The sequence below is a fragment of the Myotis davidii genome, unplaced genomic scaffold, assembly GCF_000327345.1.
Source record: "Myotis davidii unplaced genomic scaffold, ASM32734v1 scaffold120, whole genome shotgun sequence".
Lineage (NCBI taxonomy): Eukaryota > Metazoa > Chordata > Mammalia > Chiroptera > Vespertilionidae > Myotis > Myotis davidii.
Genome location: NW_006294778.1, coordinates 6,896,798 through 6,911,896, shown reverse-complemented (window position 1 = coordinate 6,911,896; position 15,099 = coordinate 6,896,798). Strand labels below are relative to the sequence as shown.

At 37.0% G+C, this 15,099-nt stretch overlaps 1 protein-coding gene across 1 annotated transcript in view; it reads right to left on the bottom strand.

Annotated features, from left to right (window-relative positions):
• Positions 1-319: 319 nt before the first annotated feature.
• UHRF1BP1L (UHRF1 binding protein 1-like) overlaps positions 320-15,099 on the bottom strand; it is a 45,358-nt gene continuing 30,578 nt past the window's right edge. Inside the window, exons 15-22 of the mRNA XM_015567585.1 lie at positions 13,998-15,086; positions 13,552-13,721; positions 12,271-12,413; positions 11,466-11,616; positions 5,974-6,227; positions 5,529-5,637; positions 2,620-2,813; positions 320-985 (exon numbers count right to left, since the gene is read on the bottom strand). Of these exons, the coding sequence (XP_015423071.1) occupies positions 866-985; positions 2,620-2,813; positions 5,529-5,637; positions 5,974-6,227; positions 11,466-11,616; positions 12,271-12,413; positions 13,552-13,721; positions 13,998-15,086 (2,230 nt within the window). The 3' untranslated portion in view covers positions 320-865. The remainder of the gene's footprint in view (positions 986-2,619; positions 2,814-5,528; positions 5,638-5,973; positions 6,228-11,465; positions 11,617-12,270; positions 12,414-13,551; positions 13,722-13,997; positions 15,087-15,099) is intronic.

The following is a 15,099-nucleotide window of genomic DNA, read 5'->3' as shown; positions in this document are numbered from 1 at the left end:
ACCATAAAATTATTTTCGTTGCTACTTCATAACTGTAATGTTGCCACTGTTATGAATCGTCATGTAAATGTCTTGATATGCAGGATGGTCTTAGGTGGCCCCTGTAAAAGGGTCGTTCGACCGACAAAGGGGTCGCGACCCACAGATTGAGAACCGCTGCTCTAATGTTTTGCTTTTTTACAGTTTGTGCTTTTTATTTTTACACTTGTACCATTTTTTGTTGCAAATTATAATCTCAATTTACACAGTTTACCCATCATTTAAAAAGATTTCTTTTTCACATTTCCAAGTTACTTTAAAGTTCAGTAGGGTGATTTGCCAGAATTTTCAAACCCAAAATTATATAATTTATTGTCTGATTGGACTTTTTACAGTAATTAAATACTTATAGATTTAAGTACATTATTTTAAAACATTTAAAATGTAAGCCTTTTATTTTACATTAGCCCTAAAAACATTTGAATCTTTGTAAATCATAGTAATCGTTAACAGAGAGTGATAAATTCAATAATCTGAGGAACACAATAGGTTTTCATTTTTCTTTTTTTAAAAATGCCTATAGTGTGATATCAAAATTAGGAAATGACATCTTCATTAGGCATGAAATTACTTTACAGTATGTGTTGACTTCCCTATATCAGACCAGTTTAAAAGAGGGTTAACAAACACAAAACAACCAAAGATTGTAATGCCCATACCTAATACTTCCTAAACTGGCTTTGGACTAGTCACCACTTCATCACATACCATTTAATTTTATTGTCTTTTCATTAAAAGGAAATTCTCCCACTCATTGGTAACATCACATTATAAATATAACCTCCCGACTGCAGAGCTATAATTTGGGTTTTGACTGCCACTCCTGCTATTCAACTGTCATCTTCTTTATATGATGAAGAAGAGCATCTTTCTCCAGGTGAGCCTCTGCAAGAGCCATTTTAGCTTTAGCCAATTCCTGCTTAAGAGATTCATTCTCTTCCATGAGCTGAAATGATAAATTTGAAAAATCAGAGAATTTAATCATTTTCAGAAAATATAGACAACTTATATATCAGCTAAAGGTGTGACACTTGGAACAGAAAAATAACCAATGCTGGCAAAGGTACACTTTTGCTGAAAACTGCTTTGAGAAGCTATTTGGAAATACATATCAAGCCCTTAAAAATGTTCATAAGAACTGACCCAGCAATTCAAAACACTAATTAAAGCCTACTTTCGAAATCTAGCAGTGAATTAGTCTAACTTTAATTTCCCTGGACCTCTCTGTGGCTTTAGACACTGCGGACCTCTCTTCTCCTTCCTACGTGTCTCTCCTCTCTGCCTTTTCTGCCACAGCTCTTTCATGTTTATCCCTCCCACATATGGACTTTTTATCCTCTCCTCCACTATGTAGGAACCCTTAAATTTTAATGTTCTGCTAGCTTCCATAATTGGTCATCTTCCTTTATCACTGAGTCATTCTCTTAGGTCATCTCATGTACTCCTGTGGCCTGATCCACTATCAACCACTCTCGAGCTTCGACCCACATTCTGAATATCTTATTAGACATTTTTATCTAGATGGCTAATAGGTCTCCCCTCCTCATTAAGACTCCGTTCAGGTACTTTATCTTCTTAGGACTGTTTCTTAACCCCTACTTATGAAGACTTAATAAAACTAAGTACTTTCTCCCCAGAAAAACGCATTTACTAATACGTGAAAATATTTGCATTTAATTTCAAAAAGTTCTCAGATTTCTTTGGTACAGCTTAAGAATTCCTGTCTTATAAACCAAGCTGGATACTTGACTGTCTGTCCTCAATTGCTAGCATAGCATTACACAGTACATGGTAACCAAAATTCGCACACCCCTGTCTTTCCCACTAGTCTTTGAGTTTTTCAATAGAGAAGAGTAGTACACTGTCTAATTCTATATCCTAGCTCAGAGCTGACATCCAACAAATCCTGTTGAACAGATGAAATAGCTCATTCTGTGGTTCTATCATAGAAAATTAAACTTCTACTGGACATTTTATTTATAGTGGCAAAAAATAAGCAACTCAAATGTTAACAAATATTAAGAGGAAGGTTTAGAAATGACAGTACATCTGCATCCATATTACTCTGTCATTAAAATAAATATGAAGCATAAGTAGCAATATCCAAAAATAATTGTTAAACAATGTTAAGTAAAAAAAATACAATATATACACTAGAATAACAACTTTTTAGGAAAATTATGGAAAAGAACCTAGGAAGAAAATAAACTAGTATTAATAGCACTGTAGGAGGTTAGAATATATTTAAGTTGTTTTAAATATTTTTATGAAATATTATAACACTTTTGCAACTTAAAAATAAGACATCAAAATGAATATGTCGTCTAGGAAGTGTTCCTGGATTCCAGAAACCAGAACTCTTTCCACATTTACTCCTCTATCTCCCCATGAGACTACAACCCCTCTGAAGGCTGGGCCTGTCCCTATCTTGCTCAAAGCGTAACCCTCACTATGTGGGGGCTCATGACAGGTATTCAGTAAACATTACTTAGATAAGTAAATAACTTCTTAATTATTTAGTATCTAACATTTATTTTAATTACTGACACTGAATGAGAATGAATTAGTTTTCCCCATTACCTGTTCCCGAGTGAAGTTAAAGGAGCGTTCAGGAGAGAGAACTGAATGAGAAGGCCAAGGTGTCTCTGGACTTGTCTGAGTGGCTTGAGTGGCACTGTGCTGTTCCTTCAGGTCATACTTTCCACCAGAAAGCTGCACTGATTCACTTGTGACGTTTTCTTTCAAATCATTCCCAGTGTTAAGCATCTGAGAATCTGAACAAGTAAAATGCTCAGGTAAAACATTTTCAAATACTTGATAAATCTTAATTTTTAATGTGAAAGACGAATTTTAAAATGAATATATATCTATTAGTATGAAGACATTATTATGAAATAGAAAAAACAATAAAGTCAATAAACCAAAAGCTCATTCATTGTAAAGATGAACAAAACTGCCGAAACCGGTTTGGCTCAGTGGATAGAGCGTCGGCTTGCAGACTGAGGGGTCCCGGGTTCGATTCCGGTCAAGGGCATGTACCTGGGTTGCAGGCACTTCCCCAGTGGGGGATGTGTAGGAGGCAGCTGATCGATATTTCTCTCTCATCGATGTTTCTAACTCTCTATCTCTCTCCCTTCCTCTCTGTAAAAAATCAATAAAATATATTTAAAAAAAAAAAGATGAACAAAATTGACAAAACTTTAGTTAGATTGACCAAAAAAAGAGAAAAGAAATTATTAGAATTAGAAATAAAACATGGGACATTACTACCAGCCTTAATGAAATAAAAATTATTATAAAGGAATACTATGAACAACTGTATTCCAATAAAGATAACTTAGGTGAAATAGAAAAATTCCTAGGAAGACAAACAACCAAAATAGACTATAGAAGAACTAGACAATGTGAATAGACATATAACAGTTAAAGAGATTGGATCAGTGATTAAAAAAAAAAAAAAAAAACTACCCATAAAGAAAAGCTTTCAAGTGAAGTCTACTAAACATTTAAAGAAGAACAAATACCAAATCTTTACAAACTCTACCAAAAAATATGAGAAACATTTCTCAGTTCATGCTATGAAGCCAATATTACTGATTGTAAAATCAGACAAAACTAAAATCAAAATATTCATAAATATAAACACAAAAATCCTCCACAAAATATTAGCAAATCCATATATATAAAAGCCAAGCAACCAGAACAATGGAATGACCAGTTGCTATGACTCACACCAGCGGCCAACCAATCCGATCGGGGCCCTTCCCCCAAGCCAGACTGGACTCCCCTTCTTCGCCTCCCCCAGCCCATGGCCGGTCCCTCATCCGGTCAACCCTGCCCCCAATCGGCCCGCACACCCCCATCGGGGGCAGAGCCGGCTGGCCAACTGCCTGTGGCCCTTCTACCCTCCCCAGCCCAGCCCAAACAGCCCCCATTGGGGCAGCTAGCCAGACCCCACCTGTGCACAAATTCGTGCACCAGGCCACTAGTATAAAAATAATTGTACACCATGGCCAAGTGGGATTTATCTCAGGAATGCAAGTTTGACTTACTATCAAAAAGCAATTAGCATAACACATCACATTAATAGAATAAAACAAGTCACATGATTATCTCAATAAATGCAGGAAAAACATCTGATAAGATCCAACGCTTTCTCATGATAAAAACACTCAGAACTAGGAATAGAATTTCTCAATCTGATAAAGACTAGCTACAAAAAACCCACAGCCAATATCCCTCTACTTAATGGTATAAGACTAAATGCTATTCTCCTAAGATCAGAAATAAAACAACATTTGCTCTCACCACTTTTATTTAACAACTAGTAGCCCTGTGCACGAATCTGTGTGCCAGTAGTTCACTGCGCCCTCCTGTAGCTCTCTGCCAGCTCCCCTACCCCCTACTCATAGCTTGCTGCCCTGCCCCCTCCTATAGCTCTCCACCACCTGCTTGCTTGCTGCCCTGCCCACTCCTGTAGCTCTCCACCTCCCGCTTGTAGCTCGCTGCCCCACCCTCCTGCTGATCTGGTCATGACACAGTCAGTCATTATGCTTCATAGCATAACGACCATTTGCATATTACATCTTTATTATATAGAATGTCCTAAAGCTTTTAGGTAAGACAATTAGGAAAGAAAAAGAAATAAAAGGCTCTCCCTTCCCCTGTCTAAAATCAATAAAATATAAATAAAATAAAATAAAAAGAATTTCTGACCCACTAATGGTACTTATAGTACTTTTGCAGTATTGTTATAACTTTATTCTTCTTTTAACATATTTTATGTCATTTGATGAGATTTTAGTAGGCATGAATGCATGCACATATCAGTCCCTCATATTTCACTCTGAAGTAGCTACTAACAATTGAGGAATAGAACACCTAGGTCTATGGACTCAAGCTCTTTCTACTACTCCACACTACCTTATAAGATATAATCCTTACATTAGAGACATTAAAAATCTTGCTAGAATGAATATAGACATTAAAGCAGAACTAAATACATGGCAATATACCATAAGTAAAAAGGGAAGCTAGAGATAACCTTGGAAGAAAATTAACAGTTCTACTGAGGAATAACAAGCAATAAGATTATAGAGGTGGGGAAGTGGAAGACAAATTCCTATACAGGGAGTATAACAGGTTGGTCGAGCAAATGTACAAAAATAGTGGGAAATAAAGCTAGGAAAGAAATCAAAAAAGAGACCCAAGTAAGATCAAGAAAGATGTAGGACCATAAAAACCCTCTTGCTTCATTCAAAACACATTTGTAGGATAGGTACTAAATCAACTGTAGATGAGTTATTTCTGAAGTAGAGATCTACACATAGAATATTTTATTACAATGTATGGAAAGTGTCTCTCAATCATCTACTCCTACATATGTGCACACATATAATGGTAGTAGGGGTGAAAAGAAACAATCAGCATGTAAATAATTTAATTCCAAATTTCAGTAGGTATTCACTTAAGTTGTTTTTCATATATACCTCTGATATGAAAAGAGCCATCGTCATTTCTCTCTACCACAAGATGATCAATATGAATGGCTACAGGAGCTGGTTCAATGGATATTGTACCACTACGAGGACTGTCATCCTATAGGAAAGAAAAATAATATCAGCATGTTGTTATTAAAGTAAATGATAAAATCAAGATTATCATTTTCTTAAGACATATTACTTCAGTCAATATTTTTAGTGAGTTAGAAATGTATCTTTTAGTTAATACAGAGAAAACTGCCTATTCTCTTTTTATATTTTCTAATTGCTATGAAGGATCTCCACATCATTCACTAAAAACACCAACATATTCATTTCAATGCTGGTAAAGTATATATTACAGGGAAGGCATATTCTCAGGCATGAATCCGAAGTTCAGGTAGGCAAAGTTAACATGTATAACATGATAATGTGAAAATATTTATTGACATACTTTTAAATTTATTTTTGTATTAGAAACTTGTATCTTCATTGGCATCACTGTTGCAACAGTATCATCTTCCAAAAAATGTTGAATATTCGTAAGAGAAGATGTAAGAAACTCAGTGCTAAAGTTTTCTATATGGCATTGCAGAAATCCATTTTTTTCTGCAAGCAAAGAGTGCATTACAGCACCAGGCCCACTTTCAAATCTCAGAGTAATCTCAGGAGAGGATTTGGAATGAATAACAGCTTTATGATCAGAACCTACGGAAAAAGAACATGTAAAAATTGTAACTTGCAGTACTACTCAAAAATGTCACTCTCGTATGTCATTAGAGGTTACAACCATTTTGTACAATGGGAAAGCAGTAATAAGGTTTAATATTCACCCTTAATTTAAGTGATAGTTACAGTACTTATACAACACTAGTGGTCCAGTGCACAGATTCGTGCACATTGAAAGGAAATTAATTAGAAGAAAGATTCGTGCGGTAATTACATTACTGCAAAAAGTTACACATCAAAATAGTATATATAATATAGTATTATAAAATTAAAACATGCATGTGATTGGCGCCAGCGTGAGCTTCATATGTATCGACGCTGGTTGGTTGATGAATAAATCGTGATGTGGTTCATGTTGAATGTCAACAAAAACAACCAAATTCACAATCAACAATGACAGATTGAAACACATGTGTGCAAATGACACCAGCGAGAGCTTTATATGTATCACGCATGCGCAAGTCAACATTTATTTATTTAGTTAGTTAGTTATTTAAGAAGAAAATGTCTTTATGTCTCCGGAATAGGAAAGTGTTTCTTTTTTTTCTTTCTATTATTATTTTTTCTTTATTGATTAAAGTATTACATATGTGTCCTTATCTCCCATTTTCCCCCAAACCCTCTCAACATTTATTTTTAAATTGCTAGTGTGCGTCTTATGTACCAGCCGGCTGGTAGGTCGAACAGTCGGACAGTCGGTCATTTAGCCTTTTATATATATAGATACCATATATAACCCTCACATCCTATTTTATAGATAATTTTATACTGCAATAATGTTCATTTGTCTCTATTTTCTACTTTTTGGTAACATGAAACAACATACCATGATATAAATCTGATATCATATAGACATATATAATACTTTCAACAATAAAGATTTCATAAAAAAGAAAAGAAACATAAATCTGGTATCATGCATACCTCAGATACTTAAGAGTGTATCTGGATATGTACCTATCTACAAATTTGTAATATAATGGACGATGTTCATGAGAAAACAGTCATGGCATTTAAAGGAAGTGACTACTAAGACATTTCTCAAGAAGTAATGAAATGGCTTTGCACCTTCCCATTAAAACTGGGTATTAAATATTTACATTTATTAAGCCTTGGCCTTGTTCAAAAAATTTTTAGGTAGCTTACAGGCATATAAATACTTGAGTTCAAAAACAAATTTTAAAACTTTAATAAAGCACATAAAGAATATCCAACTTGCTCTAACCGATTTGGCTCAATGGATAGAGAGCGTCAGCCTGTGGACTGAGGGTCCCTGGTTCGAGTCCAGTCAGGGGCATGTACCTTGGTTGTGGGCACATCCCCAGTGGGGGGTGTGCAGGAGGCAGCTGATGGATGTTTCTAACTCTCTATCCCTCTCCTTTCCTCTCTGTAAAAAATCAATAAAAATATTTATTTAAAAAAGAATATCCAACTAAAAAAAGAAAAGTTTCTAGTGGAACCACTGAAGTGAATTGACCCTTCTGGTAACTACTTTGTTTATTTTACTTTATCCAACTCTTAAAAGAACAGGAGGAAACATGCACATGGCATAATCAGATAAAAAGTAAGCAATAGAAAAATAAGAACAGAAGGGAAAAGGAAAAAATAGGTAGGAAAGTTAATAACTCAAAATACATTATTTAAGTTTCTGTATCAAAGGTAGACCAAAAATGAGCTTTCCAGCAACAAAAAGAAAAATACGATCCATTTCACAATTCATAACACCTATGAGTTAAAAACAAACTAATTGTTTTGGAAAGGCAAAGAGGTATCAATTGTTGAGGAACCAAAGTTATCTGTGCCATGGGTCTGCATAAGAAACCCCACTAATTGCCGAAACTGGTTTGGCTCAGTGGATAGAGCGTCAGCCTGCGGACTGAAGGGTCCCGGGTTCGATTCCGGTCGGGGGCATGTGCCTGGGTTGCGGGCACATCCCCAGTGGGAGATGTGCAGGAGGCGGCTGATCGATGTTTCTCTCTCATCGATGTTTCTAACTCTCTATCCCTCTCCTTTCCTCTCTGTAAAAACTCAATAAAATATATTTAAAAAAAAAAAAAAAAGAAACCCCACTAATTAAATTCATGAAATGTTTATTTTCCCTCAGCATGAGTGTGAACATGTACTTAGATATGTTAGTATTTTCTATATCAAGAAAAAGTAAGTTAATTAAGTTGTCTATTCTATATAATAAAAGCCTAATATGCAAATTGACCAAACGCCATAACGACTGGTGGAATGACTGGTTGCTATTATGTGCACTGACCACCAGGGGGCAGCCACTCAACTCAGGAGCTGCCCCCAGCCCACAAGCCCCAGGCCAGCCAAGGTGGGTGCCACTGGGGCCTCCCGATCACTCTGCCGGTCACCCTTCAGAGGGAGGCGACCGGCAGCAGCGGCGGGGAAATCAAGGTGCGGGGCTGGCTGGCAAGCAGGCTGGTGCCGCCCCCCGGTCACTCTCCCGGTCACCCTGCAGATGGAGACTGGTGGCAGGGGTTGAGTCTGGCAAGCAGAAGGTGCCAGGTCAAGGTGGGTGCAAGTGGGGGCCCCAATCACCCCACTGGTCGCCCCACAGATCGGCCCTGATTGCCAGCCAGAGCTACTGACCCTAACCATGCATGAATTTCGTGCATCGGTCCTAGAGTTTAAAAATAAGAGCAATTAGAAACAACTTGGTATATGTGATTTCATAGTATATTTTAATGATCTGTACATCTACATACCTATGTCTACACAAACACACACACACCAGATACATACTCCAGGGAGCTGAGAGCTAGAATTAATTATCTTCATTAGTTAAATACCATTCCTCCCTACTATCACTTATGCCATGAAACTATTACAGTAAGGTCTTCCTATTAAAGGAATCCAAAATCCACACATTATAGAAAAACAAAAACAAGCAAACAAAAGCAACCAAATACAATCTTTGTTCGTATGTTAATAATGTTTGAAATGCTAAAGCTAAGTTTTAAAAATCTTTTTTAACCCTTTCCCCATACTTTTCCTCTTTCTCTCTCCTTGATTTTTTTGTTTGTTTGGGGTGTGCATGTGTGTGTGTGTGTGTGTGTGTGTGTGTGTGTGTGTGTGTGTTTATCCTTCTAGCAACCAGCTGAGACAGTTCAGAAAAATTAAGGTATTAGATAGCACTGACTATATAATCCATACATACAAGGCATTTCAAATGGGCTTCTTCATTGAAGAACAAGAGGAATAAAAGTAATAAGGTATGATACTAAATGAAGTATAAAAAAAGTTAAGACAATAATTGTGCAACTGGAAATAATCTATGAATGTACAATTAGAAAAGTGGTTGAGTTGTACATAAAACATGGTCTAGGTTCTGAAATTTTATGTTCAAACTTTTTAAAATTTTTGTCCATTGTAAAACCTTTCCAACGATATACTTAGTTTCCTTCTTTTTGCATGTTATTGGAATTTTACACTTGCTAATATAAAATTCTTGACATTTTTTTTTTAGCAGATACATTGTAAACTGCAAGGTGTACACACAGAAAAAAGCCAGGAGCCAGTTTTTTCCATAATGGTTTATAGGAAAACTAGAGGCCTGATGCACAAAATTCATGCATGCGTAGGGTCCCTAGGACTGGCAAGCAATCAGGGCTGATCTGTGGGGTGACCGGTGGGGCAACCAGGGGGTCCCCGCTGGCACCCGCCTTGGCCGACCTGGTGCTGCCTGCTCACAGGCCCTACCCCCGGCAGGGCGATCAAGGGGTGGCACCAGCCTGCTGTAACCAGTCGCCTCTCTCTGTGGGGCAGCCGGTGGGGTGACCGGGGAACGCAATTGGCACCTGCCTTGGCTGGCCTGGGGCCTGTGGGCTGGGGGCAGTTCATGCATTGAGTGTCTGCCCCCTGGTGGTCAGTGCACATCACAGCAACTGGTCGTTCCACCATTCTGTCAATTTGCATATTAGGCTTCTATTATACAGGATGGCAAATTTATCTGCAATTCCCATGATGTGAAGTGATAGCATACTTATTTGATATCATGTAGGACTATATGTATTTCAACATGTTATATATCAGATACAGCATTCTGTATATATGGCAAAGAAAAACATTACAGGGCTGTGATTTTTTAAAACATTTTAAAACTTAAATATTGTCATTTTAAATTCTTAGTATAACTAGTCTATTAAATCATTTCTTCAAATGACTAAAAACCATAAATATCTTTATTTAAACTTTGAAAAAGGGATGGCTTCCTCTTCATACCCTGCATGTTTTTTGTTTATATCCCTCTATGTCCAAGGGAGAGTGTTGATCTTAGAATACAGAACCACAAGAACAGGATATGTGATTTTCCAAATACCAAGTATTTGGAAATGTTTGCTTATAAACAAAAATATGGAATATAGAAATTGACATTTATTCTAGTATGGACCTAAATCTGACCTTCTAGGATTACTATATCACTCTTTTCATATAGAAAAGAACTCAGTTTTCTCAGACCCTTATATCCTCAACAGATTATATTTCTAAATCAACATGAAAATAAACTGATGTAAAACAAGTCTCTAATGTAAACGTAATTTTTCTTGAATTCATTTATATGGTAACTAGTGACCCGGTGCATGGATTTGTGCACATTAAAAAGAAATTAATTAGAAGGTGGCCAGTGGGGCAGTACTTGGTAAGACGGGCCAGACACGCCCTGGAGCCAACCTCCCACAGCCCCTCTCCAGCCGGCTGCACCTGGGGTGGCACTGTGGCTCAAAGGGCATCTGCAGAGTCAGCAGGGTCCCTCCAGCAGGTAGGGTCCCTTGGCCGGGCCTGCAGGGATTGGGCCGAAGCCGGCTCTCCAACATCCTCCAAGGGGTCCTAGAGTGCAAGAGGGCACTCTGCAAAGCTGCTATCGTACAGGGTGTGAAACGCAAATGCAAGCGTGCAGTAAACCAGATTCAGGGCCAACAGTGCCCCAGCAACAACATAACCCACAGCTGAAGGTGGAATCACACGGCCCCACGAGGAATCGGGCTCCCTCCTCTCTGGTTTTGGGGTGCATTACCCGAGAATTGCCTCTGCAAAGTCACTGCCACTCGGCAGCTCCTGCATTGAGTGCCTGCCCCCTGATGGTCAGTATGCATCATAGCAACCAGTTGGACGGACAGAGGGACACTTAGCATATTAGCCTTTTATATATATAGATGAGTCACGGGTATTAAAAAAAAAGTTTAAGTCATATTAAAATCTCACCTACTGAACGATTGGAAAGGTAATTCCGAAGACTGATATTGCCTAATTGATCCGGTGTCACTTGGTCCACTTGAAGACAGATTTCTGTATCTTCCCCTCGGATGTGAATTTCCCCATTAACACCAGTAATTTTAAACATCACGACTGACATCTAACAATGATTACATAAATAATATTAGTATACCAAGTAATTAAAACAAAAATTTTAAAAAATAACTCAGGAAACTATAATCTCTAAAAATACAACTTAGGCCTAATAAACCAAATATATACTTGTGATCAAAAGAATGTGGTTACTACATTATTGTCATAAATTTCAGCCCCCTTTCTTCTTACCCAGTCAAGAGAATTTTTTGAACGCAAAGACTAATTATATGACATTTCCATGTGAAATTATTTTCATTAAAAGCTGAACATATTTTCCAAATCATCCACAGAATATCTCACTGGGTGAAGAGGCGTAAATAAACCAGTAATATATTTCTTTTGTAGAAAGCCCCTCATAGGAACTACCAACCTTATCATCAAACTATTTCAAAGTATATTTAAATTGAAACTAAAATAAAGGTGAAAAATAAAAGATGAAAAAAGATAGAACCTCCCCTCCTCAATACAAAAAAACAAAATTTTTAAGTGAAATTCAGAGAAAAACAATTCAGTAAGATGAATTTTTAAGAACAGAAAATGAGTTTTCAAGAGAGAACAAAGTGAATCACACACAATCTGATCATTTTATATATTAATGTCTTAACATGTGAACACATTAAGTTGGCATTTCTCTTCATAGAATTTTTGAAATGATTACCAGGTCATTATGGTTTTCTTGAGCACCCTCTGAATTCGTACTCATGGCATCTGGAGAGGTTTCACCATAATTCTGTAGGTTTGCAGTGGCATTTGTACTATTTGCTGGGTTCTGATAATTTGTACTTGAGTTCTTTTTAATAACTGAAATAATAAAAAGTAAACTAATAAAGTCAGTTTTACCAATAATCCAAAAATGTTTATTTATCTAATCAAAATGGGCTATACCTTTAACTTTTTCCTAAGCATAGCCTTGTTTAAAAGACAATAAACAAAGAAAAATTAAATTGTAATTAGTTAGCAAATAATAATAACTTCTCACAATAAAATGTTAGAGATACTTAAGCCCTAAACTTAGACTGAAATCTACCACAGCTGACTTCAGCCTGTGTTCTCCATGCAGGCACGGTGCTTCTGTAACTAGCAGGTTCGTGGTCAGCCAGCGTGGCCCGCTTTACTCTGTTCTACATTGGATAATTCCAGTCTGACCACTTAATTTTTCTTTTTAGTACCCTACAGTAGCTTCTAATGATCTTCTACATGAAGTTAATTCTACTACCATCAATGTAATCATTCTCCACTCTTATCTACCTGCCATACTTTCTCAATGTGCTGTTATTATTTCCATATTTCTCAAATTCACTGAGGTAAAAGACAATTTTTTTAAGTGTCTGTCACAGATCAATTATTAGAAAATTACTAGAAAAATTAGTAAACTACTAGAAAGATTAGAAAAGCCAAAGACATATAAAACATGGTCTCAATGTTTTTATTATATTTACTACCATATAATAAGCTTCCTTGAGCAAATCCTGCTATGGGACTAAGTAGATACAGTCTGGACTCCTGTCTTAGGACCACATACTTAAGAATCATCATGCTAATTAAGGTCACTTAATCAACATTTCACATATAGAAATCTCTGTAAGAGTGCTAGTAGCCTTAATGCTATTCTGCTTTATGATCTACTAGAGGCCTGGTGCATGAATTCATGCATGGGTGGAGTCCAGCCAGCCCGCCCCAATCGAGGCTGATCAGGCAGGACCAGTCGGGGGGAGGGGACACAGCCAGCCAGAAAGGGCCGCAGGCAGTTGGCCGGCCAGCCCCGCCCCCTGGTCGAACTCCGGGTTGAGGGGACAATTTGCATATTAGCCTTTCATTATATAGGATATACAAATAAATGCTAGATATCAGCCACACACAAAAAAGAGAAATATCTGGTTAAAAGAAGCACATATAAGATACATATATATAATATAAATGCTTTATTGTATTGTTTTACCTTTTTCCAGAAAACTATCACTTCCATCACTTTCTAACAACTGTTCTTCCAATATCATGCTGTCAAGTGAAATGGTATCCAATGAGGTTTGTGAGGAGCTTCTTTTTATGTTCTTATAAGATGTACAGGGTGGAACCAGATTCGGTGGGCAGTGTTCCTTAGGCTTCCCACTGTTAACAAACAAAATTATTAGAAGATCATCACATATAAGGTAAAAAAGTTTCTAAAAAATACCTCTAACAAAATAAAAATATGTATACAGTATCCACAAATTTATAAAGTATATTTTATAAATATAACCTTAAAGTATTTTCATGTTTTGAAGAACCTGCTCTTCCATGTGTTAATTCTAACAATGCCATATTTTGCCATGCGATTTCAGATCCAAAATCAAAATAACGCTCACACACAAACTCCCCCGCCCCCTCCCAATAGCACACTGTTACCTTAAAGATGACTGTGATTTAAGTGTTCTCACTGTGGGTGCTTCTTCTTTACCGAATTCCAGGTTCTCAGTGAGTGAAGCTGTTTCTGCCAGCAAATCTTCAGCTTTAAAGATCGACTTTATGGTTTCATTTCTTTCACTAGTTAAACTACTTGAAAGCACATTTTGATTACCATCATTATCAAATGACAGCATATCTGAATGTTCTCTGTAGTTTAAGACACTATTTGAATCTGTATGAGATAATTTCCTTTTGTCCCTTGTTTCTAATCCAATTTGTTCTGAGCCACTTTTGCAAAGAATTCCACTACTTTCATCTTCACTTATTCTCTCTAAATTTTTATCTGACAAATAATCCAGAAAAGAAATACCTTTTTGCAGATTTGTGTCACTAGCTGATTTAAAAAGCAAAGGATCCTTCAAAGGGACATGGCTAAGGTCAACACTCATAGATCTGTTCTCTGACATGTGATTAACAGTTACACTTCTAATTTGATTGATACCATTACTAACTTGTTTCCTTTTTGAAGATAAGAATTCTCTGTTTTCTGTAGGCAAATAATCGGGAACTATTGGGTTCACACCACCAGAAATAGAAGACTTAAGAGTATTTGCTTGTTCCACTGGATGTAGTAAAAGAGCCACTTCTGCACTTTTAAGTAAAATTCCAATGCAAATGGATGTCTGACTAGCAGGACTGCCAGTCACCGCTTCTACATCATTCCTTAAGTTCTCTGAAAGGAGGATAAGTGATTCATGGAGGAAAAGCAAGAACAGATACTGGTAGTGATTGATCTGCATACTGACGTGTTTATGAACATGAACCAGGACATGAATATCTGCATCTGATGAAGAGGAAAATCTTAAAAATGTATCGGAAGATTTCTGCCTTCCATTTGTTAAGGGCTCAGACTCAGTACTGTAATACTCCTTCAAGAGCTTTTTCCGCTTCAATCGGCCAGTCAGATCACTAGATTCACTTTGTGATGTATTTAGAGATATTTGATTACAAGTCTGAAGCTCTTTTTGAGACAGTGCATACCTTGTTGGCTGACAAATCCAGAAGGAGAGAGGTAAAGAGTCTACAAAACTTTGGTCGTCCT